The sequence below is a fragment of the Xiphophorus maculatus genome, chromosome 24 (assembly GCF_002775205.1).
Source record: "Xiphophorus maculatus strain JP 163 A chromosome 24, X_maculatus-5.0-male, whole genome shotgun sequence".
NCBI lineage: Eukaryota > Metazoa > Chordata > Actinopteri > Cyprinodontiformes > Poeciliidae > Xiphophorus > Xiphophorus maculatus.
In genome coordinates, this window is record NC_036466.1 from 9153988 (window position 1) to 9181727 (window position 27740).

The following is a 27740-nucleotide window of genomic DNA, read 5'->3' on the forward strand; positions in this document are numbered from 1 at the left end:
GGAAACATCTCACAAATACACTAACTTGAGTTTTAGTTACCTGGCTTGCTCAATCTAATTAGCAGTCTACAAGGCTAACTAAGTTTTAACAGGAGTGGTATTTTAATGAGTACATTTTGTATGACAAGAGTAAATTGTATACATTACAAAAAGGTCACAAAACTCTTAACCACAAGTGATCATCAGAGACACCAAAATGCCCACCGCTTATTTTTTTCCCCAAAGTCTGTGAATATTTTGCAAGGCAACATTTTCCAGCAGCCGATGAGTTTAAAGGCCTGAGCTAAGCACTTGTGAACATCTAAGAGATGGGACATAATAGTGGAAAATAATGACTGATGCTGGGTGAGTTGGCCAGATCCTCAGGCCATTGGATGCATTGTGTTGTGAGGTAGTCAGCCGTCAGCAATTCCAGATGCTGCTTAGCCGTAACAATCTGTTCTGAAGGAGTTTCTAAAAGACATTAATGTTCATTATGCTAGTTGGAAACAACATGTAAAAACAAATTTTTATTTCTTTTATACGGGTTGCATTGAGAAATTCTGAGCCGTGAATATCTCACCTGCTGGATTCAGTGTTTTGGAGCAATGCTAGTTTGCTACTTCTTAACAAGAGGGTCAATTAGAAAGTTCAGCAACTTAAAAACAGCTAAAACTTTAAACTCCACTACCAGATCTTATAAACAATGCACTAAAGTTATTTCCAGCAAATTACTGGTAACAAACTGGTGCTTTTGTTTGTTTTAGCTTTTGGTTCCTCTATCTTTAGAACTGCTACTGCTAAATATGATGAGACTTTTAGGAACTTTCAAAATGAAGCAAACAGATATTTACAATAAAAAAAACTCCAGATTACTGCTAATATAGGTTTCAAATTCAGTATCTGCCTACATTGTTAACCAAAAAGAATTTTATATTTATTAATACAAGCTTGTTTTATAGGTTAAATTATTAGAAATGTAGGTTTTGAATCAGAGATTCCAAAAGAGATTATGTGGGCAGGGAGGTAGCAGTCAGTCTTGCAACAAATTTGAAGAGGCTTCTGACTAAAGACTGTTTATGACAGCTATGACATTATTTCATCTCAATTTGAGCTTTTGAGATGCTAATAAGCTGCTCCCTGTTGTAAAAAAAACTAGTTTCCAGAGTTACACATCATAAATGTTAACAAGCAAAAAATAAGGGCAAAAATCTTTCTAGCTACAGCATCCAAAATGAGAGGGAACAAACAGCAACGTCACACCCAATGAAATTATGAACTAAAGTCTATAACAACAATAACTTCGACGTGCTGCCACCATTAGCAGCTCAGTACTAGAAAATGATATTTGGGTTACTTATTCATCCATAGTAAATTAATAAAATATTTCTCACTGCTGTGGCCACCTGTTAGCATATAAATTAGCATAACTGCTACCACTCCCCCAAAATCTGGATCCTCTCCGTTGCCACCACTATAAACAGCTCAGACATAAATAAACCATTTATCTTACTTGAAGAAGCACAGGTGATGGACTCAAGGAAAAAACAGCCGGACATAATTTTTCATTTCACTTCCTATCCCCACAAATGGACTGAACAAACAAGCCAGCTATGCAAATGGCTCTTTTGTTCTTTTCAAACGTCTCGTTTTATTTGTTTTTTCCCAGCGAACAAGACAAAAGCGTGTTTGTGAAATTACCTCCACATCAGGACAAAAGCTGCCTTCAAAACGCCTCTTGTATCTGCAGGTGCTGCTCTCCTTTGTGCTTATTACTCATGTGACACAAGTTCATCGTCAGCCTTAAGCGGTGGCGGTGAGGGGTCGCCTGTTTACCTTCATCCCTGCCTGTCACCATTCATGGGGCATCACTGTGAGGCTGCAGAGGGGTATTCTCCGGGTATTTTCCGTGTTTACTCACAGCGACGATGAGAAGAGTCCAAGAATAAACCAGAATATTGAAATACCGGGCAGAATGATGCCACCTCATCACAGCTGGAAGGATTTGTTCCCGTTTCTCTTTACTCCTCAAATTTTAAATGTAGACCAGCAACTAATTTTCCAAGTACTAGGAGATTAATATTTCACTCATAAATATTTATACCAGCTGTGCAGCATTGGTTTTGCCTGAAGAAACACATTAGTCAGTGATCTGTGCTTAAGCTTGAGATTCCCTTTTCTTCACATCTCCATGTTAGAAACTGCAACACAGTGTTTCTGGATTCCACTTGATCAGCAGTACAGAAGAGTGGAGACCATTATCAGTGAGATACATATGAAGCCCCCAAACTCACTTTTTATTACATTTAGCAAGAAAATTATCTTTAGCCCCACAAGTTGTACTTTTATTGCAGATCACACCACACAGTACTAGAACTCAAACCTACATAAAACCCAAGCAGGCAGAACTTATAAGCATTAAAATATCTTAATGAAAGCTCAAAAGCATTCTAGCAGATCATTGTATGGTGTCTAGTGTTTTTGAAGTAAGAAATTGCTCAAGTTTCTCCAACCTGAGAAACTCAAATTTATTTTTAAATTGAATAGAAGACTGCTCTCAATAAAACTAATCCTTTCTTTCTTTACACAACCGAAGCCTGACATTATGACATTTGTTTGATTAATTTGGAAGTGAAGTCCAACTTTAATCCAACACATTAACTTTGGTCTGAATTTCAACTTCTGGACAAAACTACTCAAATTTTACTCAACAAGCAGTTTGTTCAAAATCAGTTCAAAATCCATTGAAAACCTCCTGGTTTTTCCACCAAATATAGATTTCTGAACTCTTCCTGAGCTAAAATGTTATTATTGTTGTTTCTAAATGAATATGAACTTGTTTTCTTTGGGGTCTGAAAGCACTGCATTTTTTACATTTTAACCATTTGTCATTTTCTGCAAATAAATAATAAAATTTTTGCTTGGAATTTTGGAGACATGTTGTCAGTAGTTCATAGAATAAAAGAACAATGTTCATTTTACTCAGACATATACCTATAAAAAGTAAAATCAGAGAAACTGCTCATGTTAAGTGGTCTGTTAATTTTTCTAGAGACATATTTTTGTGTGCAACAACCACCGAAACACAAACCGTGTGTAATTGCAAAATGGAAGGGAAATTACATTAGATTTTTTCATTAAAAAATGTGTGGTATGAACTTGTATTCAACCCCCTTTAATCTGATGCCCCCAAATAAAATTCCGTGGATGAAATCAACTCCAGAAGCAATCAACTATGCTGAGATCCTTAGCCATTGTGAAGTTGTTGTAATATTTATCCTTAAGATTTGAAACTGGAAACGTATCCAAGAAGTTGCTACAATATTTGGAGTCACAAAATCTACAGATTGGTGTTTCCTGACAAAGCAAGAAAAAGAAAGAAAGGAAGAAAGCGCTGATGAACTCCACAACTCAAAAGAGCTGCATGTCCACAGAATATACGATGTTTGCAAAATCATTTCTACGGTGAAGTGAAACCCCATCTCAGCAGCATACCAAGTGAACAAAACTCTCCGGGAGGTGGATGTATCAATATCAACGTCTCCCATAAAGGAAAAAACTGCATGAAAGTAAATACAGAGGGATCACTGAAAGGTGCAAACCACTCATAAGGCCCAAGAATACAACAGAATAAAATAATCCTGTTTTGTAACGTGAGAAAACAGGTACGCATTGTCAAAGCACTGTACATATGAAATAGAGATAAAATGTGGTACTGAAGTTATTACACCAGTATTACACTTGGAGGCACTCACAAAGCAGAGCTGGTGAGTGGGCTTAAAGAGGCGGGGGATGCGTGCGCTGCAGTTCCTTGTGTTTAATGGTGCTTTTGTTTCACTTCATTGCAGAAGTTGACTGAAATGAGGGGTTCATTGCAGAAAGCTAGTGGTGAAGGAACAATCTCATCTGGATATCAAACGTGATCTTATGAGGAAACAATGGAATGTTTGCACCAGGTTCTGTGTGAAAGGAAGGTATAGAAATAGTTACAATAAAGCTTTTAATAATAGTCAGACAGTTCTGATGTCAACCGTCTTGACTCCTGCAAAAGCACATAAATACAAAAACAAGGACCAATCAGGTGTGGCTAAGAATATTTAGCTCCACATCTAAGCTGCAGGCCATTATTTTCAACAAAGCCTCTAAAAGGAGGCATCTGAAGATAATGTACAAAACTATGTAAAAACTCAATTTGTGAGTCATGATCTATAATGCAATACCAAATCTCTATCAGGGCAGTATTACGTCCCTAATAAGAGACAAAATGGGAAAACAAAGAAAAAGATGACAATATTAGATGGGAGGAAAACAGCGTTTTTGGGGGTTTTTTGTTTGGCTTACATTAAAAAGAAATCTTTATAGTGGAAAACTAGAACGATACATAATCCCAAACACATTATTCCTGCTGGGATGCATAGTGGTGGCTGTGTTATGCAGTAGGGATGCTACTTTTTATTTTTATTTATTTTATAGAAAGGGTCAGAGAACTGATTCTCAGCTGTAACAGATATTGATCTTCAGTCAAAATCTAATTTAAATATTTAACATTAGCAGTTTCTACCATTGCCATAGGAATGTTATTCCAGTTTTTCAAATATTAAGCTAAAGCTAAGGGACCAAGGTCTCCAATAATCCAATTTTCATGTCAGTCCTGTTCAGGATTTGGAGGCATCTGGAGTTTTTCCCCAATCGTGTCTTAAAACACTGAAAAAACCCAGAGAGACGCCATTTAGGATTTCAACAGTCAAATTTTCAGCTATGAAACAACAATATTCTTTATGAGTGCAATCAGACCCAAAAAATAGGCAATTTTAAAAAACCTTCAAAATAATTACATCTCCTGAAGTTTAAGTAACACCAAGTGCTCTGTTCAAGTAATTTAGCATCTTTATTCCAACAAACTCCCCTCAGGTACTGAAACAACAAGTGCTCAACAATGGATGAATCATTGTAATTACTTAGAAAATTGGTAATCATGAGAATCCTGCCTCAGCCAATCTAGCTGATTTTTAAAATACCTGCTTTGACAGTTTAAGGCTCAGGATTTGAATCTCCATGAATATACATCCTAACAACGCAACGCCTGGCATTATGGTTATCAATGCTTGGATCTGGGTGAAAGATAAATGTGTGTCGAGTTTGGATTGAGCAACCTGATGTGAAAATGATGAGGACAAAGTGATTTGTTGTGACGCAGGTAGAGTGCGTCTAATGAAGTCAGACGTGCCTTGTATGCATCCTCTCTCTTTAATAATGGATTTCGCCTCATCGTGCTGACCTGCTTTTCCTTCAAGACAAATCTGTTGTTGTTTTCCACTCAGACATCAGTTCAAAGATCTTAAAATGTATTTTCCTTGAGTTCAACGTCAAACCTATGCTTCAATATCATATAAATGAAATAAGTTTGAACCTGGGATCTTATTAATGTTTTAAAGACATGAATTTATCTTACTGCTTACATGGAGATTAATGTATTTTTGATCATGTGAGGGTTTCCTAGCACTGAAAGTACTAATGAGTTTCCTGTGTCCCATTAAGGGACACAGGAAATAATTTGGTGTGTTATGAAATATTTATGCAGTAAATAATGCCAAACACATCCGCTACACAACTCTGTGCAAAAGTTTTGATGCTACTTGAATTTTTTATTTTATTTTGTCATATTATAGCAACAGATTTCAAAGCTTTTATTGTTTTTATATGTGTTAGAACAACACAGTTGTTCCTCAGTGAAGGGAAAATGCTATTCAGTCCTCTTTACGCCAAAGAAAAAAACAGTGTATCCCATTCAGAAGTCACCTTATTACTAGCTAGATTCAAGTTTTTTTATTTTTAATTTAAATGAAACAAAAGGCAGTAAATTTGAACAGGTATTACTACTTTTGCAGGGCTTTATGAGCTCATGAACAGGTCAGAGGTTCATTCGTTTGTTTGACCTTAAGTAACAGTTTGCCTTAGGTCTCATTTTTCTGACAAGGATCCCAAGGGGAGCAATACAGCTGGTGCAGTTAAATTTAATCAGATATCTGTCAACACTGCACTCCATCGTTGTGTGTAATGTCCATAAATAATGGACCATCTTCAGTGCCTTGTCATGTACTTTCCAAACAGACCCAGTTAAAGCCGCGAGGCCCATGTGTTCATCTTCAAGGCGTAGTCTGCTTTTCTGTTTATGTAGTCAGTAAATTATAGAGGTGTCATCATCAGCATGGTATTTTCCCGTCAATGAACAATAATGAGGTCTGTCTTTATAATAAATGTAAGAAAAGGCAGAAAATGAGGAATGCTTTACTGAAAAACAATAAAACGTTCCTGCAGCATTTGAACTTTTCTAGACTTTCTTTGGCTTTTGGAAAAGACAAAACTGTCCTGAAGAGAAAATCCTCCTGTAATTGCAAACTTTCTTGTTATCAGCCCCTCACCAGCAAGGATGGTCAAGGCTCTGTATCACTAAATCATAATGGCCCCTGAAATGACAGTTTCATATCGGCAAAAGCTTGGGAAAGGCTTCTCCGAGCCTGACCTTACAGCTGGCGTGTGCATCCTGAGAATATCCCTTGAAGGAGCTCCAGCTGAGGCCCAGACCATCATGGAGACCCGGAGCTCATTAACAGCTGAGGCCCAAAGTTTGAATCTAATATCTATTGTGTTACTCCAGTTCTTCTATGCATTTCTTTTATAGATAAGATAAAGTCTGATCCCATATCCTTTGTTTGTTTGTTTGTTGCCCCTCAAAATGATATAAAGACATTAAGCAACAATGACAACTCTACCCAGCAGAAAATAAGGGACTCAGAGCCAACAGGCAGATCATTTGAAGGAGTTATGAAATGATACAAGCATAAGCAGTGGTACAGTTTATACCATGGGAGGGTTTCAGTTATTAATACACTGCCTGTAAGCTACTTCTAGGCTATGTAGAGCCCTTAATTAATCATTGAATACCCGAGCTTGATATCAGAAACACAATGTGACATAAAAATGTTAGCATAGTGCTACAACACCACCATCAGCCCCATTTTGCCTGATGCATGAACAGCTAAAGTCAAAGTAAAAAACTCCAAACTGATTCTCATGTTAATGACAATCTTTGGTGCAACTTGATTCCATTACAGAAGCCATTTAGATCTCTATATGATCCAAATTATTCATGGTCTAATTAAGCATTTGTACCATTCTTAGTTCATATTATTAATCTATTTTGACCAATGCATAGATATCCTCTGAATTCACTTTTCTAAATAAAATGTTTCTTCCTATGTCAAGTCTCTAATCTTTAATCCCAAGACAAAGTACAGTCTCACATCTTCGTGCTTCAAGTTTAAGTCTAGATTTGAGTCTCTTTGCTTCAAGTCCAGCCTATGTCTGCCATCCTAAATCAGAGTCTAGGTTGGGTCATTTATACTAAGTCCAGATCAAGTCTTGTCCCAAATCTGGACTCTCTAAACCCACATTGTAGTCTCTAGTCTTTTATCCTAAGTCTAAATGTAAAACCATATTGTCAGACAGCACAAAAAGTCCACAAGATTTGTTTACATGACACATTTTTCTTCATATATTTACAAAGTGCACGTTTGATTTTTAAAAAAAATTTATTCTTTAAATTAATAGATCTGTTTGTTCGTCAAGTTTCAAACCCGGCAATCACAAAAGAAAGACCAAGCTGGATGTGAAGCACTTTGTAAAACTGAGCATTCAGAGCAACAGGGTCTTAATTACAGCTTATGTGAAGAAACAAGCAAAACAATAAAAAAAGAGAAAAAAATCCTTTTGGGTAAATAGAAGTGTAATTATTGAATATCAGCTAAATGAGAAAGTTCTGATTCAATGTTCTCACGGTAAAACCTTGCACAATTAAACCAGGGGTCATCGCTGAGGTGAAAGAAAATATGCTGAAGTAAATAGTTTGGGAGATGCTGTAATTAAATTTCCATATCAAAAGCATAATATGGTCTTGCAGTGAAGGCTGCGCTACTGTAGGGTTTTCTTTGATGTGGACATTTTGCGCTCAACTTCTCCAACGCAGCGTTCAGCTCACAGACCTCCTCCTGGAAATCTTTCCGCCTGTGTATCTCACTAAAAAGCCTCGTCCGATCACTATATCGACTCTTCTTTTCTCTCCCCAGGAGTACCAGATCGATATCATCTTTGCCCAGACTTGGGTGGACACCCGTCTGCGGTATAACAGCAGCAGCATGCGGATTCTGACCCTCAATAGGTACAATGCATTTGCTACAAGTATGCTTTATTTGTAATCAGAAGCTTTTTAAAATCTAACTTTGTAGCAGTTTGTCTTTCTGTTTCAGCACCTTTTCTTAGACAATATCTCATTTGTCTAATCTCATTTGAGAACAGTATTCTCCTCTCTCTTTCCGTCTCATACCGGCCTGTAATTAATGGAACAAATTGATTGATGTGCTTTGTTTTCCCCAAGTCGCCCGGGTATTTTATTATCCTCCTATTGAGAAGGGAGGCCGACTCACGCATTTCACAGAAGTCTGGAGGAAGTCTGCTGCAGTGAAGTCTCACCTTGTTCTCTCTCTCTCTCTCTGTTTCTTGTTCAACCAGCAATATGGTCGGCCTGATCTGGCTGCCCGACACCATCTTCAGGAATTCCAAGAACGCCGACTCGCACTGGATTACGACGCCCAATCAGCTGCTCCGCATCTGGAACAATGGAAAGATACTTTACACACTGAGGTGAAAACCTTCACAACACATTGAGATAAATCACATAAAACCAGGAGAGGGCAATGCAAGAAAACAAGACTGAAAAGGTAGCAGAGCTGCTGGAAAAGCATTCATCTTTGTGTGTCCTTCAGTGGCAGGTGAGGGAAGTGTACTCGTCTAATCATTTTTGAAAGTGCTGCCGATAAAAAGAGAGTGCTGTAACATTTTCAAGAGGTGACATTGGAAAGTTTTGTTGCATAATTCAAATGTCTGAGTTGGTTGCAGCAGGTTTCATCCTGTCCATCTGCCTAAAACATCCAGAGTTCCTATTAAGCCATTTCAGAAGGAATATAATGACGAAAATGATTATTTTTACTTTGTTTCAGCCATAGACAGCTGTGGGAAAAACTAAGCACACCCTTTGGCTACCAAAGGAAAGAATACGCCTAGATAAATTAGTCGACAGCAATTGTGAAAACTTATATAAAGTTGGTCAGGAGCATGACAACAACAACTAGCTATCAGAAGCAATGGTTGCCTCCCATAAATCTGTGAAAGGTTACAAAGACATTTCCAAACAATCTGAAGGCCATCACTCTTCACAGGTGATTCACAAGTAGAAAACATTTAGGACAAACACTGGTGGCCTTCTCTGTGAGTGAACTTCTGAGCACATCTTTGAAATCCTCAGAGAAACTTCAACAAATTAGAAACAAAATGTCAACTGCAACCATAATTATTTTTATGTTAAGTAGACTAAACTCTCTTTTTAAAAATGTATAATTGATTAAAATCTGAGGTTCCTTTGCCATGTTGACTGGAGTAGTTTTGGCCCCGCCCATTGCCTTTGACACATAAGGCTGTTGGAGATAATAGTGCTGCAGCTCACGACTGAAATAATTAAATTATGAAACAATTATGCATGCTTCCTTTTAACAATAAAAGGCTGCATTAAATACAGATTTGAATAATTGTTTTTGAATTTCAGATTATTACACTTAAAGAAAATTTTATTGAACTTTTGCACTTTAAAACCTCCTACTTTTTTCATTTTAAACTACATCTAAAACTTACAAATCAACATCTGACCCAAGCATCTTAATCTCAAAGCAGTCGGGAGGGAAAAAAATCATTTAAATATTCTTTCTGTAGCTGAAGGTAATGTGTTGTTGTTTTGGATGGTTGTAAACAGCAGCTGCAGCAGCAGACATTAATTTGACAGGCCGCCCACACAGCCACAGCGCGCACTGCGGTAGATCTTATTCTCTGTATCAAGATTCGAATCTTTGCTTTTGTTACCAAACGGTTATTTGCCTTTAGAGCAGATATTTAAAACGTCCTCTTCCAGCTTGTCAACATGTCCTGGTTGTGGTGTGAGGAACCCCCAGCTGTCTGCAGCTACCGAGAAGGAAGAAGGAAAAACAAAAGGACAATTTGAGCGGACGGGTTCTTTTAAAATTTTATAGCCGTTTGGGTTTATGAACTCTCATCCTCTGACAGGCTTTTATGCCTGGAGGATCCGTTTCACCTGCATACTGAGAGCTTCTGACTAAACCTTGGCAAATAGCACAAACAACCCCGGCTTTTGTTTACATGGCCCTTGGAGGAGAAGACGCAGCAACCCTGCTGTGTCAGGACGCTTCAGGTGCCGTTGTGAATAAACTGTCCTTAAATGAGCATCATGCTCCTCGGAGATTTTATCGTTTTTGGTTTGCTGTAATTTTAAATATTACATTTCTATTTAGGTATTTAGAAGATCATGATGCAGCTTTTCATACAACCTTTGAATGTCAGAAGGGTAAAAGGCTCACTTAAAAAATGTCTAATTAGTAGCAGGAGCCTAACCCGTGATTGCAGGGGGATAATTTGTGCTGTTGTAGAGGTTAATACCACGGATCTCGGCCTTCTGAACGGCGCTCTAAACGTGCTTCTTATCAGCAGGGGATGAATGGGCCAAAACTGAACCGCTTTGCATTGAAACAGCAAGAATTTAAAGCTGTACTGATCTCTTTTTTTATGCACAAACAATAGACCTGGTCATTATGTTTGATAGGAAAGGGTCACCCATCGTGACAGATGGTTATCGCCCGACACAGCTGTTCCCTTCAGCTGCACAGAGACTTTGGAGCCACTTCAACTCTTTGTAACTGCTCTCTGTCGCCAACTCTCGCTAATTGACCTCATTTTCTATTTTTTTATTATTTTTTTTTTTGTAGCTACTGCAGATTAAATGTGAGCAACAGCTTTAGGGCTTCACAGATTAAACTGAAGTAGCCAGTACCTGCTGGTTAGAGAAGTTGGCAAGCTAAAAAGCTCAAGAAAAAACAAATATTAAGCTTGACGATGGGAAGATGAAAAGATTTTGGAGAGAGCAAAGTTACCCTAGGAAGGTAAAACGATGACATTGGCTTCTGTCTGAAAACTAAAACCCTGTTTATAAAGATTCAGCTTGTTTAATGTTCCCTGTGTGTCAGTTTTAGTTTTGCTGAATCATTAACACTGACACTGGCCCTGCAGTGCTTTACACACGATTCTGGGTTCTCTTGTGATCTCCTGGTTGAGTTATTACTTTTTCATATACACTCAGGTTGGTTTGATTTAATGAAATCATAATTTCATAATTTTATTAAACTTCAATGTTACAAAAGGAGTCAAGACAGAAGAAATCTGTAAGAGGGAAAACGTTCACAGCCTCCATTTTCTCTGCTGGTTTTATCAGAAATCCAAATCAGTTTACTTGAGTTGTTTTTAAAATATCAAACTTGCTGATGAACCTTTGACTTTAAAAGTTAGAAATTTGACTCTCGGTTGGTTCAGTTAAAGCAGTTTTTCAAATTACAATGCCAAACTGGAAACAAACATGAGTTTCAGACAGATTTATGTGAAGACAAAAGTTGAATAATTCAGGTTAGTGATTTTAATTCTATGTGGAAAATAAATAGGAAATGCAATGAATGTGGCTGCATAGGGTTTTGTTTCCGTGTGTAAATAAAAAAAGAAGCCAAAAGAATAAAACACCACATGTTTATACTTTATAGAGGAATCCTTAGGAATGAAAGCTTCTTAATATTTCTCATACAATAAAATTATTCTGTATCAAAGTTAAGGCATCCAGAATTTAAATGTTTAATATCAACGACTATAATCATAAAAACTTAGTTCCGCTACATAAAGTTGTGGCAAACTGGAGAGCTCCTCCAGTGACAGACTGCTGCATCCTAAGTGCACAAAGAAGCACAATCATAGATCCTTCCCCTGCCACTATCAGACTAACCATCACTGCCCCAACAAACTCACCACAATGATGGTTTCCAGACATTCATCTCAATTACTAACTAAAAAAGCTTCTGCTTTCTTAGAAAATGACACCAGTGCACGTCCCTGTACCTCATTTAATGATGACTTTTATGCAACAGATATTAGATTATAAAACAGGCATGTTTTGGGGTGCATTTCTCTGAAGAGCTTTCTCTCAGACGCACCTCTCTGCTTCGAAGCAGCTTCTTGTTCTCATTAATTTACAGTCTCTCCCAAATCTAGATTTCCAGGCTCCTGACAAGAATGGAAGCGAGCAAGTATGCAAATTGAGATTGCACATCATGTGCAATTTGTTCACCTACAAACAAGGCAAGTGAGGCAGCCCTCCTCCTGCTTCGACTGAGACTCCTCTTTTGTGCTCCAAGTCAGGCAATTAATTAGAAATTGTATGAAGGACAAAGAGGCAACAATGTGTAGCAAGCTGGGGAAAAAAATAAGCTGGTGTGTGATCTCATTTTCAGAACTCTTATTGTCTGCGAAAAAAGAATCTTTTGTTATAAGCTCATGGATGAAGTGAAAATGAGCTAAATCTAGGCTTACAATTTGCAAGGCGGAATAAAAACCGACATCCCAGATTCTCCAGAACATCTGGTGTATTGACTTGTCAAGTGATCAGAGCTAAGTACCTCTGATTTTAGAAGCAGACATGCCTTTGAACCATGACCTGACTGCAGGGGGGAGAAGCACGTTTACCTCGTATGATGAAAGACTTGTGTCATTTTGAGGGATTTCGCACATCAACCGTGCAATCGAGTGTGATCTTGTACCATCTGGTTTCAAGCCAGTGCCTCATAATCTCCAGTGCCAAAAAGTGCATCCTGTGATAAAAGCAGTAATGAGGTCTTGTGCACTCACAATGTGCTTCACGGTCTGCTAAGCGAAGGATCCAAAGTAACTGGAGAGCCCTGAGCACCTCCATCTAATCCAGTCTTCTCTCTCTCTTTCTCTCTCTCTCCAGGATGACCATCAATGCAGAATGCCAGCTGCAGCTTCATAATTTCCCAATGGACGAACACTCCTGTCCTCTCGAGTTCTCCAGCTGTGAGTCCTGGCACCAAAAATACACATGCATAGAAACACGTTGATGCCCAGAAATGCATATACAGAACTTTATAAAACCCGATACAGTAAAAAGAAGAAAAGTCGGTGTAGGTTTGTCCCATGGGCTGCACTGGGCTCCTATGTGAAAACACCAATCTTTCAGGTGCAGCAGGGAGTACTGTACGCTGTTTTAAAGGGAATCACTGATCAGGGGATTGGCGATCAGCTCTGTATAGATGGGAATATTTTATGAGGTTGTCATGTCGCTCAGTCTCAGTGAAGCTTCTATTCATCTTCGACAGCAGAACTTTTTCCAAACAGTCGAGAAAAAATAATTTTTTAACCTTTTCTGAACTGAAAGCTGGCCATGAACTCAGCATAAAGGTTATTTAATCATCCAAGATTCCTGGGCTGGTTTACTGCCATGATTTAAGTTTCATTTTTCCTTTCCTAGTCAAAACTATCAATGCACTCAGAACTTCAGTGTTTCCCCGTTTTCTGATTATAGATTTGAAATTTCTACCAGACAAGGTTGAATCAGAAAGTTTCACCTTATATACTTCAATCTACTCTCTTCTTAAGAGTTCCCCACTTTGAAGCATTTAAAATGTTGGAATAGTTGCTTCTATAGTATTCATCCTCCTCAGCCAACATTTTTAAAAGAATAAAATGAAAAACTAAAGTAAAATCAGCTGCCTGCAGTGAAGAAGACCGCAGTTAAGACTTTGTAGCATCATTGTTCCACTATTTATCTGCAGTGCTGCCCTGCAGCTGCAACATTCAAAGACTCGTCGCTCATATAAACCTGGTTTCTCTCAGCAGAAGTATGAGGATAACGTTCCAAGTTTTAGTTGTTCTTTACCTTTATTAAATAAAAACAGCAACAGATAAATATTTTGGAGTTAGATGGTATAGTATTGCTTACATTCTGAACTCTGATTTGAATTTGTAATTACAGGCAAATCACTTTTATGTCCAAATTCCTTGAAATGTTTGTGGTAAATCAGTTAATTAGTTATTTTAATTAAAGCTGTCCCCTAATTTTGAAACGGTTTGGATTTCACTCACCGTATTAAACAGAACCAGAAACCTGTAATTTAATTTATTCTGAAAAGGATCCTTAAACTCAGGAAAATTAAATTATATGATACAAGTAAAAAAAAAAAATTACAGTTCTCAGTTGACAGGGACTTTTTTTTCTTTATTTTTTAAAAAAAAACAATGGTTAAATATCTTATCTACTTGTTCCACAGGAGGTCATTAAAGTGATTTTAAAACCAATCAGTGAAAAGAGAGCTTCTAAGAAATTTAACAACATACAAAGGACAATTTTTACGTTTTTCATTAAATATGTCCCCAGATTTGGAACAGTCATTAATAAAAATGAAAAGGAAAAAATGTTAAAAAAATTTCCAAACAACCTATTTTAGATTTTTTTTTTTATCTTTACATAGTTCCTTATAAACTGAGCATAAATTCTAGAAATATTATGGAAATAGCAATACCAAAATGGTAATTGGAAGGCAGTCGTGTGTATCAGGTGCAAAAGAAATATTTTTAAAAATCTTGTAATCAAAGATCATTCTTGTCCAGAATATTTATTTTACTGCCTAGTGAAGCATTGGCTAAAAGAAAAAAGCTTTTGAAATCTAGATTTTTATTCCTTGATGCATAAATTCATTAATATGATCCTTTGAGGTTGTTTTTCTCTAACATTTTATTGGTTATTTTTAAATAAATTTGTATTGGTAATCGTGAAATTGAAACCTCTGAAAAGCCAAACCAGGGACTCGGCCTACAAATTAGCCTTTGGCTAGAAGGTCCGTGTGCAGATCAACACCTTACAAAAATTATATTTTTCAATGTTCTGTCCCCAATCAAATAAAACTTTAATAAAGCAAAATAAATATTCATCATGTTGCAAACCTTATTTTGGAGCAAATCACTACAGATCAGATGTCAGTGTTTATCGTTGCTCATTATCGATGCTTTCCCACAGCAGTTCATTTAGTTTTCATTTAGTTATATTTAATTTGTTCACACTGTGATGCAGGCAGATATTACAGAACTGCTATTAGTGAGAAAGCCACTGACTGTTGCTGGAAGTGTTTGCATCCAGACGTATAAAAATCAAACTACTTTCCTGAAACGGTTTTTAAATTATTGAAACAAAAACTATAAAGTAGAAAGAAAAAAATCAGTTTAATTTTGTCGCGTTTGATTTTGATGTAGCCTCTCCTCCTCTGATCAACGAGGTTTAACGACGTCTCAAACCGAAACAGAGTCTTCTTCACGACAACAAACATCTGTTACATGTCTGTTTTTGCGAAGTCCACCGCGTTTTACTTTCCAAGTGTATGAATATAATTTTTGAGACGGCGGCGCAGATGGGCATGTCTGCAGCAATGAGTCAATTCTTTTGGAAAATCTCATCTGCTCTCCAGACTCTTCTCTGCAGTCTTAACCTTTACAAAGCTGTTCGTACTGTTAGTTTTCACTGCAGAGCATAAAAACTGAGCAACAAGTGTTTCCTCCACAACGTCTCACTTCACTTTGCTACTATTGGCGGTTGCCGTAGAAATGGCACATGTCATCCACAGCAGATGGTTTACAAGATGAAGATCTGCTGTGTAGGAAGAGGAGATGAGGAGACCAGTTGAGCATACTGGGGTGATGTCTGGTATGGAAGGCATGACGAGCCCTCGTTTTGATCCATGGCATAAACATAAAGTGACTTTCAAAACTATTCACTCTTCTTTAACTCTTTTACACTTGTCAGCTTCTGTTCTCTTAGATTTTACTTAATGAACCAACACCAATTGTGGAATATTTGCAGACTGGAAGGAAAATAATACTTTAAAAAAAAAAAAAAAAAAATTAAAAATAAATCTGAGAAGTGCGGAGTGCCTTTATTTTCAGCCCCACTGAGGAAATAACTTGTATAACCACGTTTGGCTTCAACTGCTGCACGTCTTTTGCCTTCCGTCTCTGAAAGAGGTGGGCGGATCGATCCAAAAATATCAAAAAGTCAGCATCACTATCGGATCAATACTAGCATCGTAAGATCGATACCTTAGTTTCAGATTCCCTCTTGAAATTGTCTTCAAAGACTTTGTTTCAGAAATATGTTACTATGTACAAATCATGTTAATATGTAATCAAACTTTGTACAAAGTCTATGCATGGTGTGAACAAAAAGAAAAAACACAACATCTAAGGGTTGGCAGTTTCATGCTATAAAACCAACTTAAAATGTATCTGTATCCTTATATTTACTTAGCATCAGGTCAGTATTAATACATGCACTATTACATCTCTTCATTATTCTATGTAAAGTCGATCAAAATCAGTCATATTAGATGGAGAACTTATCAGGATGTCACTTAAAGACTTTACATTTTTATCTAAATCATTTCCATTGTAGCTCTTGCTGTGTGTTTAGGGTTGTTGTCCTGTTAAAAGGGGAACGGCCATCAAACCTTTTGCTAACATGGGCCTGTTGGCTGCTCTACTTGGTTTTTGAATTGATTTTAAAGTGGATTTGGTCAGTCTGTCAACATCCCTATGAAACACATCGATGTTCGTGTTCATGTGACGAAACGTTAAAGGAAAAAGATTGAGAGGTGTGAATACCTTTGCAACACTGACCTCTGTTTCTTACATGCAGCTGAAGCATTTCGCTGTTACTGTGTCAACATCCAGCTGAAGCCTAATGTGAGGTTTTTAAATCGCATCGTCTCTTCATCGTTAAGCAAATCACAAGCCGACCCATAATGACCACATTCAGTTTCATTTACTGAGAATGAACATTATGACCCTGATGGATGTGTTGATAGCCTCACTGATCGTTTCCCATTCATTTTGATGGCTTTTTTTCATAGATGTACCTCTGACAGTACATTATGCAAGCAGTGTGAAACACTGGAAAGATTTTTCAATTAGTGGCTCAGGGTATGATGACAGAGAGGCTTTTAAGATAGTGGAGGATTTTTTGTGTGCGCAGGTGATCTTACATCAAACAGGAAAGTCAAGCACTTGTAATTCACTGTGACTTCTGACTGTCCTCTTGTCATGCTGCATTCAGTTCACTTTTATTAAATGAAGAAAAATTCTTAAATTGAAAGAAACTGAATTTTTGCACATTTATTCTCAATATAAAACTTTACTGCCGACTTTAAATGTCTGCAAAAAAAGTAGTAAGGCTGAGGTTTTGCTCAAAGAGCAAAAGAGTATTCTGTGTACTCTGATTTCAGAGTACAGAATATGAAGTCTTGCTGAATCTATAAAAGGTGGACTTATGAGCAGAAGGACTTTGGTTAAAAGAAATGGGTTCAGAGTTTTTGCAGAAACTGACCTTTAAAAGGATGGCAGCCTCACTAATCTGTTATTTCTAATGCTTGCAAAAATGTTCCACTCTGTAAAAATACAGTCTGGAACAAGTTAGCACAAAAGAAACAACTTGGCTCAATTGGAATAAAAAAATGTTATTTTTCTCTTTTTGTCTGATAACACCATAAAGCAGATACAGGTTTTGTTGCAGAGCTCTTTTTGTAAGTAAAAGCTTGAATTAGGGGTCATGGTTGAAGACCCTGTTGGATTGTATTGAAGCATTGCCAGAACTAAACGTCTTTATATGTGGAGAAAAAAGTGATGTGCAAAATACTTCTTACTAGAGGTGGATAACTGCATTGTATCACAATATCATCTCTAATATTTGTTCATCTGTCTAAAATGAGAAGATACGACTCTGTTCTCTACATAGCTGGTGAACAAATAAATACCCCAATCCTCCTCTTCTCCTTCTCCAGAGGCACCAAACTTAGAGGAACTGTTTAAAGTCCAACCAGTTGTAGTTTCATCTATATTCTCTAATATCCTTACACACAAATAATCTGTCAACAGACACAAAGCAGGAGGTCTGTACAGGAGTATGGTCTGCCATTTGGTGACCTCTTCCTCTCAATCACCCAGAGTGATCAGACAAACGGACGCCATGTTGGCGACTATACATGAACTGAACTGTCAGTCTGGGATTATGACAGAGCTGCCAACAGAAGCTGTCACTTTTACCTCAGGCTCTTTGCAACTTCTGTGTTGTATAATAAAAAGGCATCAGTGCGACTCCAATAACACCTAACACTAAATCTTCTGTTGAGGTATGGATGCCGACAAAAACTTTACAAACGCTATACTGGGTGTAATTTCCCTACGTGGCAAATTGCTCTTTAAGGCACTGAAATAAGTTCTGTGTACAACTCATTTTTACTCCTGTCATCTGAATATTGCAGAGGGACGTTAGAAATAGCTGCAAATGTGTGATCGTTGGGGGCTGGTTGAAAATTGGGAATAATATCATGTGTTAGTCTTGATTATATGGAAGAGATGCAGGCAAAGAATCCAAATTTCACATTTAGCTGCACTTGTTTGCGGTGAAAGACAAGCGGGCGTTAGTGGAGAACAGACAGGGAGGATATTGGAGCCAAGGCCTCAGAAGGCTGTAATTTATAGCATTGTGAAAGAACATGTTGCTTCAGGGGGCTTTTAGAGGGTATGAAACATTTTGTAGCTGTAAAGACACACTGGTAGCACGATGATAACACCGTCTGCAGTCAAGATAATTGTGCAAGGCCAGAAGAAAAATGATGGCAATAATGTTCAACTAAATTAGTATTTTAAAGAGTTAGAAAATAATTTTTTGTGTCATTGTGATTTCTCTTCTTCCCCTGACATCTAATTCTATTGTAAACACAGTATAATTTTCTTGTTTTTCAGAAGCACACGCCTGACTAGTGAGAGGCTTTGTGAATTATTTTAAGCTGCTGGAGCTGTAAAGTATTTGTCCCTATGAAAATAAACTAATAAACAGTTTCTGACCAGTTGATCCTGAATGTTTGGAGAGATTTTAGAGGAAGTACTTAAGTGTGACAAGTTTGTCACTCATGCTTGTATATTTACTCTATAAAAATCATCCAGCCAGTTAATTTTCCCTAAAATTGGACTCAAAGTTGAAGGGTTTTGCCATTAAAGCATAATGGGATTGAGCTGGAAGCCTGTGAAGCCATTCTACTGGCATTAAATAAATGCTACATTCGATTACATGATAGAGTATTTATTCTCAATAGGTGTGCCTCAGCAGAGTCCAAGCTAACAAGTTAAGACTGATTGCTCAGTTGGTCTGCATTCCACTGAATCTCCAATGGAAACTTGCTGTATAATTTTGTATAAATCATGCATACAACATAAAAACTGCATAGCTGCAGAAATCCTCTCCTGCCTTCAAGTTTTATTCCGATCCTTTTTTCTGTGCTTTATCCATTTATCCTCCAGAACACACTCGCACACAACTGACTCGCTCTGTGTGTGGTTTGCAGATGGCTACCCGCGGGATGAGATTGTGTACAAGTGGAAGCGAAACTCGGTGGAGACGTCAGACCAGAAATACTGGAGGCTTTACCAGTTTGACTTCATGGGGCTCCGAAACACGACGGACGTGCTTAGGACCACGGCAGGTAGGTCAAAGTTCAACAGAAGATCAAGGAAGGCTCTCCCAGGTTGTCAGTCCCTTCACACAATGACTCAAACTGATGTTATGAATCATATTCCACCATAAACACAATCTCAGTTTAAAAGAGTATGGGGAAACTGTAAGCTTGCCAAGACATGACTGTTCAAGGAGAATGTTAATAATTAAACCTTACAGGAGTGGTGGGAATCGCTACCTACAATCTTAGTTATGCTAACCTGAAAGAACTAATCATAAACATTCGTTCTGCTAACACTAAATCACTACGCCAACCTGGTATTTAGCAGAAGCCAACACTAAAGTGCTAACTTCAGTTCAGATTATGGTGCGTTCACACCAAATGCGTTATGAGTGTCAGGGGAATGTAGTTTACATTCAAAGTCTATGTGGAGGCGTGTTGAGGGCCGGTTGCAGAGCGTTTCAAGCATCTAGCTCAGTGCAATTTGAAGCGTTTGGAGTGTTTTGAGCCTTTCACGTGTCAAGTGCGTCCAACCCTCCACATAGACTGTGAATGTAAACCAGTCGCGCCTGACGCACAAAACGCATTTGGTGTGACCGCACCAAAAGTGTCAAACTTGAAATGACACATTTTTGACGCGCGTAGCGCGTTTGGTGTGAACGCATCATTATATCTGCTCTTGAAATTCTGCTCTCAAGCACCAATTTAATTTTGACATTCCATTATGGCCTTAGAAACTGTTTTTATGTTTACATGTTCTTTACTGTCCGTGTTTTATTTTATTTGTCCGTTTCTTGTTTGAAATCGTTATCAAAGAGAGGAAGCAAAACTACTGCGTAAACGGTCTTCATTCATTTCAAAATAAGAGCACGGACATAAACGTCTAACTCAGGGGTGGGCAATCCTGGTCCTCGAGGGCCGGTGTCCTGCAAATCTTAGAAATCTCCCTGGTCCAACACACTTGAATCCAATAACTGAATCACCTCCTAAGTGCAGTCAAGTTCTCCAGAGTCCTGCTAATGACCTCATTATTTGACTCAGGTGTGTTGAAGTAGAGATGCATCTAAAAGTTGCAGGAGACCGGCCCTCGAGGCCTGGAGTTGCCCACCCCTGGTCTAACTACTTTCGTTCTTAACAGTCAACAACCAAAACATGACAGATATCAAATTTTATTCAACTGAAAACAGCTAAGTAAATTAGCACTTTAAAATATATTTAGAAAAATAAATACTTGGGGGAAGCTAAGTTTGCTAAATCTATTCAAAGTTACCAAAAGTTTGAAATGAAAAATTAGCTCCCCTATTAGTGGAAAATGTGTCCACCGCTTACAGCCATAGTGACGATAGAGTACTTTAGATTCCATATGACCAATATGAATCTATTTACTAATTCTGAATGGGTAAAATCTAGAGCTAAACAGCTGCAGATGTATTTACAGGAAAAGTTGGCTCTGCAAAACACTGAGCAGGGGAACTGAACCCAAACACGCAGGTCAACTTTAATATTTTCTTTTCCAAAAAACAAACAAAAAAAAGAAATACATTCAACATTTTCCTTTTGTTTCCATTCTGCGTTACAGATGTCGACATCTGCCCGTTGAACTGTTCAGAGCTCCACAAGCTAACATTAGCATTAGCTCCATGCACATAAATGTAATCATATCACTACAGTTTCAAAGCTGATAAGTATTCCCCTCGGGTATACGGCCAAATAGGTTTTTTCACTGACATTAATCACTAGGATTAAAGATTAAAAAGGAAGTTTAATTATTCACTCCTCCTTCTCTCCTGCTCATCCGTTTGGTTTTTATCCCAAGTATTTTGTAGCTTTGAATCTATAGACAACTGTAAAACCTCGCTGCTCCCACATGTTTACAAAGCTCTTTATACATTTTTAATGCTTTATACGCGACCTTTGAAAATAAAAATCAATTCCGACGGCTTAAATAATTGAAAGACAGAAGACACAGACCTATCGTTAACCCCTTTTAACCTTGTTTAGAAGGGGCACATTCCTCCTGGTAGGTGCCACACGGTGCTTTGTCTTCAGAGAGACGAGCCCAGATCTGCATAATGTGACCTGATTCAGCTTTCTAACAGCTGAACCTCTGTTCATGAATATTCCAGGAACAGGATTTTGGTTAAGAAATGGATAACAGGGAGTGGCATCGAATTATTGGGGAGTTCAGAGGAAATTAGCTGGATAACTCAATTTTGTTTGGCTAAATCTTACTGAATTGTAGTGGTGGTTTGTTATAAAGCTTATTTACAACAGAAGATCAGTCAACATTACACACTCACACTGATAACTGAGCATTAGTTTTAGATCTAATGTGGATCCTAAAGGCTTACACAACATATTTAAAAGACAGATTTCTGTAATGCAAAAAAAGTTCAGCTATAACTTCTTCTTCACCTATAATGTAAAATAGATTGTACCTTTCAGTCTGACTCCACAATGCGAGTTTAAATTTCACCTCAGTAGGTCATGCACATTTTCATATTTTAGCTAAAGAAACAATTTGCAGACAGGTTGAAAAATGTATCTTCCAGAAAATTTAAAATATTGTGGAAACATTAAATATTATAAGCTCCTGGTGTCCCAATCCAACAAGTTAATTAACTCAAAACATGGGAAACGTTACCTGAGCCTCTAGATCACAGGTCTTAAACTCCAGTCCTCAAGGGCCACTGCAGTTTTTAGATGTGCCACAGGTACAAAACACTGGAATGAAATGGCTTAATGACATTCTCCTTGTGTAGATCAGTTCTCCAGAGCCTTAATGACCTAATTATTCTATTCAGGTGGTGCAGCAGAGGCACATCTAAAAGTTGCAGGACACCGGCCCTCCAGGACTGGAGTTTGACACCTGTGCTCTAGATGATCTCAGTCTGGATCAGTCGGCTCATTGCTAAAGAAGTTGGTTGTTCAAAGAGTGCTGTACGCAAGCTTATTCATAGAAAGTTGAGTGGAAGGAAAAAGTGTGGTTGGAAAAAGGCTCAGTGATGATTGGAGTGTCATGTCATCAGCTGGTGTTTGTCCATTATATTATCTGGAGACTACAGTCATCAGAAAATATTTTTAATTCATCTTATATTTTAATTGTCTTAGACAATTTTGGTTCTTCATTCTCTGTACTTGAAGTTACATGAAATTAAGGCTTACAATAAAGTAAAAACTCACTCAAAAATTACAAAACTTTATGATATTCTATTTTTTTTAGCCGTTTTTCCTCTTGAATGCTACAAGATACTACAAATGAGTTTTTCATGGCTTCATTTGTTTACATTGAAAGCGTGGCATTTAACAGGAGTGTGTCCACTTTTTAGTTTCACCATAACGAGATTAATTCTCAAATCAGGAAATGCTTGTGATCACAATAGGAAATGGCGCCCGAGAGCTTTCATCCTGAGCCACACTGATGGGATTACAAATTACACGTTTTCTCCCGCTGCATTGTCAAAATGCCACAAACTAATTTTCTGCAGAGATGCTCAAAAATAACGACAAACCTACACATTTACCTCATGCTGTTCAAGAAAATTGGCCATTTTCTCATTTATTACCTCGTTGTCTTTTTTCCTGTCTCACTTTGCCGCGGCACTGTTTGCACACGCATGATGATTAGTTTCCTGGCTAAAAATACCTATCATTAATTTACATCATGACAAACTTCAAAAGTGTTTCGTTTCTTTCCTTCCCGAGTATCTACACTCCGAATCTACTGCTTGATTTCTCTCTTCATCTTTCATAAACATGTGCAAATTGGGGATTTTTTAATGAGGACAGAGTGGACAATTCAGCAGATCCCTCTTTGAAAACGTCCCAGTGAGGAATATTAAAGACTTTGGTGTTTTGCTTCTTCATCCCACTGAAAATTCGCTCAAAGCTGTGGGAGTCAAGTCCTTTTCTAAATTTACATTCAAGAACTAGAGGTATTAATGATTTTCTTTCTTTTTTTCCACATGTCCCCACTTGGGTTTTGAGTCTTGAATCTCTAATGAAAAACCTGGAACTCCCTCGCTTTCCGTCCCGTGTCTTGTAATACATCTTTTCAATTTATCGTACTTTGTTTCGGCATATTCCTGAGAGCTTTCAGCGTCTCAGCCGGAACCCAGAAAACCGTGATCAAAGCACGGCGCACGTAGAAGAGATGAGCACTGGTGCCAAAAATGCAAAAGACTCATTTGTGTGGTCACTTCAATCCCGATCCATGAAGTAGGCTAAAAGATCAAGAAGAAAACGCAACGCATGACGCAATGATCTGGTGAAATTCAAGAGCAGATGAAAAGATTGACATGTGTTAAGATGTAAAAAGTTTCAGACCCATTTTGAAGGTTTTGGGACCTTGTTGAATCAAACCTTAGATTAAGCAAAGACAAATTGGAGCAGTAGTGGATCTTCCTTGGATTTTCAGTATCATCAAAAAATTACTTAAAATACACACACACACAAATGCATCGCAGTACATGCTGTAAAATCACAAACTTTGGTCCAAAAAAACCATGTAGAGTTGATTTAATATTCACAGGAAGGGAATATTGGAATCCGCAAGTTCTCCTGTAGTTAAGGAGGTCATCATTACAAAAATGTATGCATAGTCTGCAAAATAATATAGTTCTGTTTAAATTCTAGAGCTTATGGCAGAACTCATGCATCCAAAGCAGTAGTCAAGCCCAGCCCCTCCCGCTGACCTTCCTGTTGCTCTGAGTCCCCTCAGCAGTAAAGTGGTCACTCTTTATGGAGCTATACGATCCAAGCGTTAAAGACCCTTAAAACTGGAGCAGCATTTGCTTTGAGGGTCATTGCTCCACGTCTGATGACCCCTTCACAGAGCAGAGGTAGGAACAAAGGAGGAAAATGGACATTAGTCTTAGACGTGTGGGTCTCTAGTTCCTGAGTGGTTTTATTATAAAGTACAAAACCTTCCATCTAGAGTAATTTCTCAAATAGAGCAGTCGGTTGGTAGGGATTAGAAAATGTTAGAGGAAATGGTCACATTTATTCTGTTCTCTCTGCAAAATCTCTCCGGTTAGTAGAAGTAAATGTAGTTCATGTTTTATTTCAGTTTTAAATTGTTGTCAAGATGAAACTTAACTCTGGAGGACAACAAATGTTCACATCAAGCAAATTAGTTCGGTTCACCATGACTTTTTCTTTAAAAAGTTCAAACCCGGTTTGGGAAAAATCCTCTTCTTCACACTGTGTGTATTCTGTCTCATGAACCGTTCAGCTGACACGTCCTTAGCTCATTAGCGAAGCAGTTTTGCTGTAAATATTCTCGGCTGCTTCCAAACAGAGCGGATCCGACCGTACGGCACGGCGGAGTCGGTAGAAGAGCGTGTTGAAAGCATCTTGGACTAATAAGTGCTCAGGAGAAGTGTGCAAACAGAGGGGCGGCTGCTGTCCAAACACTGTAAATACGGCGATTGTTAGCTAGAATGCACACTTAGAAAACAGAAGCTGCTCCCCTACAGCTACAGATAACTTATCTGGGAGTGGAGAAATGTTCCTGCTGCTGGTATAGTTGATAATATTCAAGAGGAACTGTGAAATTAAGAAATGTGTTCAGATGATGGAAAACAGAGACAGAAGAGTTCCACATCATCGAACTTTCCCTTGTTTTGCCTTGCTACAGCCACAAACCTCAGTGTTTTATTAAGGTTTTGTGTAAAACAAACAATGTATTAGTTTTTGTGGATCCCTGGAGCTGCATGTCTTCTGGGGTATGTCTAGCAAATTTTCACATCTAGACACTGACAGCTTTGCCCATTCTTGCTAAAGTAGCTCAGTACGAGTCGATAGAACAAATCTGTAAACATCTTTTCACAGACTGTCAACTGAATTTAGACCCAGACTTTCAGCAATTTTAAGACATGAATATGCTTAGGCCTATGCAGAAGTTGATGCAAGTGTAGTAGTTTTGGATTGTTTGTTAAAAAGGTTCAGTCAATAAAATTGAGATATTAAGGTTTGTCACAACCATCACAACCAATGAGAGAAATGCAAGAAGGTGGTTTAAATTCTAACTCATTGTCTGAAGAGAACAATAAATTTAATGAAACCATTTTATCGAGTGTAACAGAATATAAAAACAAACTGATTATGTCAAACTTTTATGTTAAGATTAAAGTTTTCTTCTCTGCAGCATTGGGGTGTTTAGTAGAAACCAACAACCCTTTTATTACATCATCTGTTTGTGTGTAGTTCCTGTAATCACAATGTGACCCAGCTGTATGAATACTGATTAAAACCACCATTTTGTGACGCACAAAAGGCATAATCACCGAAGAATAATAAACCTGAACAAACGTGCAACAGGGAGGAGACTTTCTTATTTCCTTAGGTGCACCTGCAATTTTTCAGAATCGAGAATGAAGCAGACAAAAGGTCATCCTCTTCTTCCTTTCATTCGGCGTTTTCATCAAGTTCTGGCAGATTTGTTAAAAAGTGACCTCCACTTATGTTTTAAGATGTACTTTAATGCGTAGAACCTTTATTGGTTTCAAAGCAACAGTTTCCATGAACTGGAGCTCAGTATCTTCTACTCACTGCCAATTAAAATGTCTATGAAGACAGCAGAGTGACAGGCAGACACCGTCTCTCCATCTGTCTCTAGACTTATCTACTTTCCATCTCCTGTCCTTGTCTTTCCCACTCTGCCTGCCTGCCATGCTGTTTGATGAAGATTATAAGGAATTATAAACAATTCCCATCCATCAAAGACTAAGCAGATCTCTCTTGCTTGAGCAGATTTACAAACTGGTTTCTCTGAAGTTTAGAAAAAAGAAGATTCTCTAATTAAGTCAGCTGATGAGGTGTGCTGTCATGTCTCTTACAGGTGACTATGTGCTGATGACGGTTTACTTTGACCTGAGCAGACGGATGGGCTACTTCACTATCCAGACCTACATCCCCTGTATTCTCACCGTGGTTCTCTCCTGGGTTTCATTCTGGATCAAAAGCGACGCCACGCCGGCCAGGACCACGCTAGGTAGGCAACTTCAAGACTTGTGAAAGCGTTTATCCCCCGAATGTGAATGATATGATCCAAAGAAAAAAAAAACCAAATATGTATAAGTCACACCTGACTTGCTGGACCAGCCAAACCTTTATCTGTGACTTCAGTCCAAATAATGTGGCATATTTAAAAAAATAGATGAATTTTTAAATCTGTTGAGAGTAGTAAATATTTCTAAGTTAAACAGAATTCCCTGGTTACTTTAATATCTGCCAATTTTCAGTCTCTTCGCTTCTCTTTTCTGACTGGTAGGTCTTAGAGTTGTTTCCTTAGAGGCATGAAGTTAAAAATAGTCAAACATTACAGCATACATTTAACCATTCACTCAACTGGCAGTTCTATTCTAGTAAAATATGAAAAAATATATTTTAATTACTAAGCAAAGCTGAAATATTTTCATCGATTTCTTGATCTCAGAGAACAAAGTTTGCTTTGAGGTTGAAGTTGGGTGGGGATAAAGATGGGAGGACTGGATCTATCTGCTCTGAGCTCACCCTGTGATGTACCAATCCCCTTCAAATCCTACTGGCTGCCTGAGATATTTTCAGACCTTGGAAGCCTGAAACAAAGTGGAAGGGTTGTGTATTTTTAGCGTTTTTGAGGTAGTCGTCACTTCAGACACTAAATAAATGCTCTCAAGTGAGGAAAGTGATGTTTCTTAAAAGTCTCCCTCAAAGCCAGACCTAAAAAAACATCAATACCCTGTTAAATAATGATCTGATTAATGAGCAAAATCAAACATTTATCTCATAAAACTCAACAGAAATGCAAATTTAAAAAGCTCCAGGAAATGCTAGTTCTCACTGGGTGTGAATACATTGATTCATTTAACTTCATTTAAAACGAAAGTTAATTAGAGTTTGAGATTTCGCGTTAATTTCACAGAATACTAATGAGGCATCAGATTATGACCACTGACTGGTGAAATGATTACCACTGATTATCTCCTCCTCATGGCACATGCCAGTGCACATTTGTCTTCATAGTTGATGTGTTAGAAGGAGGAAGAATGGATAAGTGTACGAATTTAAGAAAGATAGATTGTGAAAGTTGTGATGGATCTCGAAAGCTGCAGCAAGTGTTGCATGTTGCCAGGAATCGACATGATCAGAATCAGTACTTGGGCAGAGTAGAAAATCCAGCTGCTAGAAAATCCAACATTTTGAAAAAGCCTCACATTTTTTGATGAATGTTTTTGCACTAGGATGAGGTGGTTTCTCAAGTGTATA

At 37.9% G+C, this 27740-nt stretch overlaps 1 protein-coding gene across 1 annotated transcript in view; it reads left to right on the forward strand.

Annotated features, from left to right (window-relative positions):
- The window catches only part of LOC102226955 (gamma-aminobutyric acid receptor subunit gamma-3-like), an 87935-nt gene that overhangs the window by 41180 nt on the left and 19015 nt on the right, over positions 1 to 27740 (forward strand). Inside the window, exons 4-8 of the mRNA XM_005812909.3 lie at positions 8106 to 8197; positions 8548 to 8679; positions 12926 to 13008; positions 19380 to 19517; positions 26332 to 26484. Of these exons, the coding sequence (XP_005812966.2) occupies positions 8106 to 8197; positions 8548 to 8679; positions 12926 to 13008; positions 19380 to 19517; positions 26332 to 26484 (598 nt within the window). The remainder of the gene's footprint in view (positions 1 to 8105; positions 8198 to 8547; positions 8680 to 12925; positions 13009 to 19379; positions 19518 to 26331; positions 26485 to 27740) is intronic.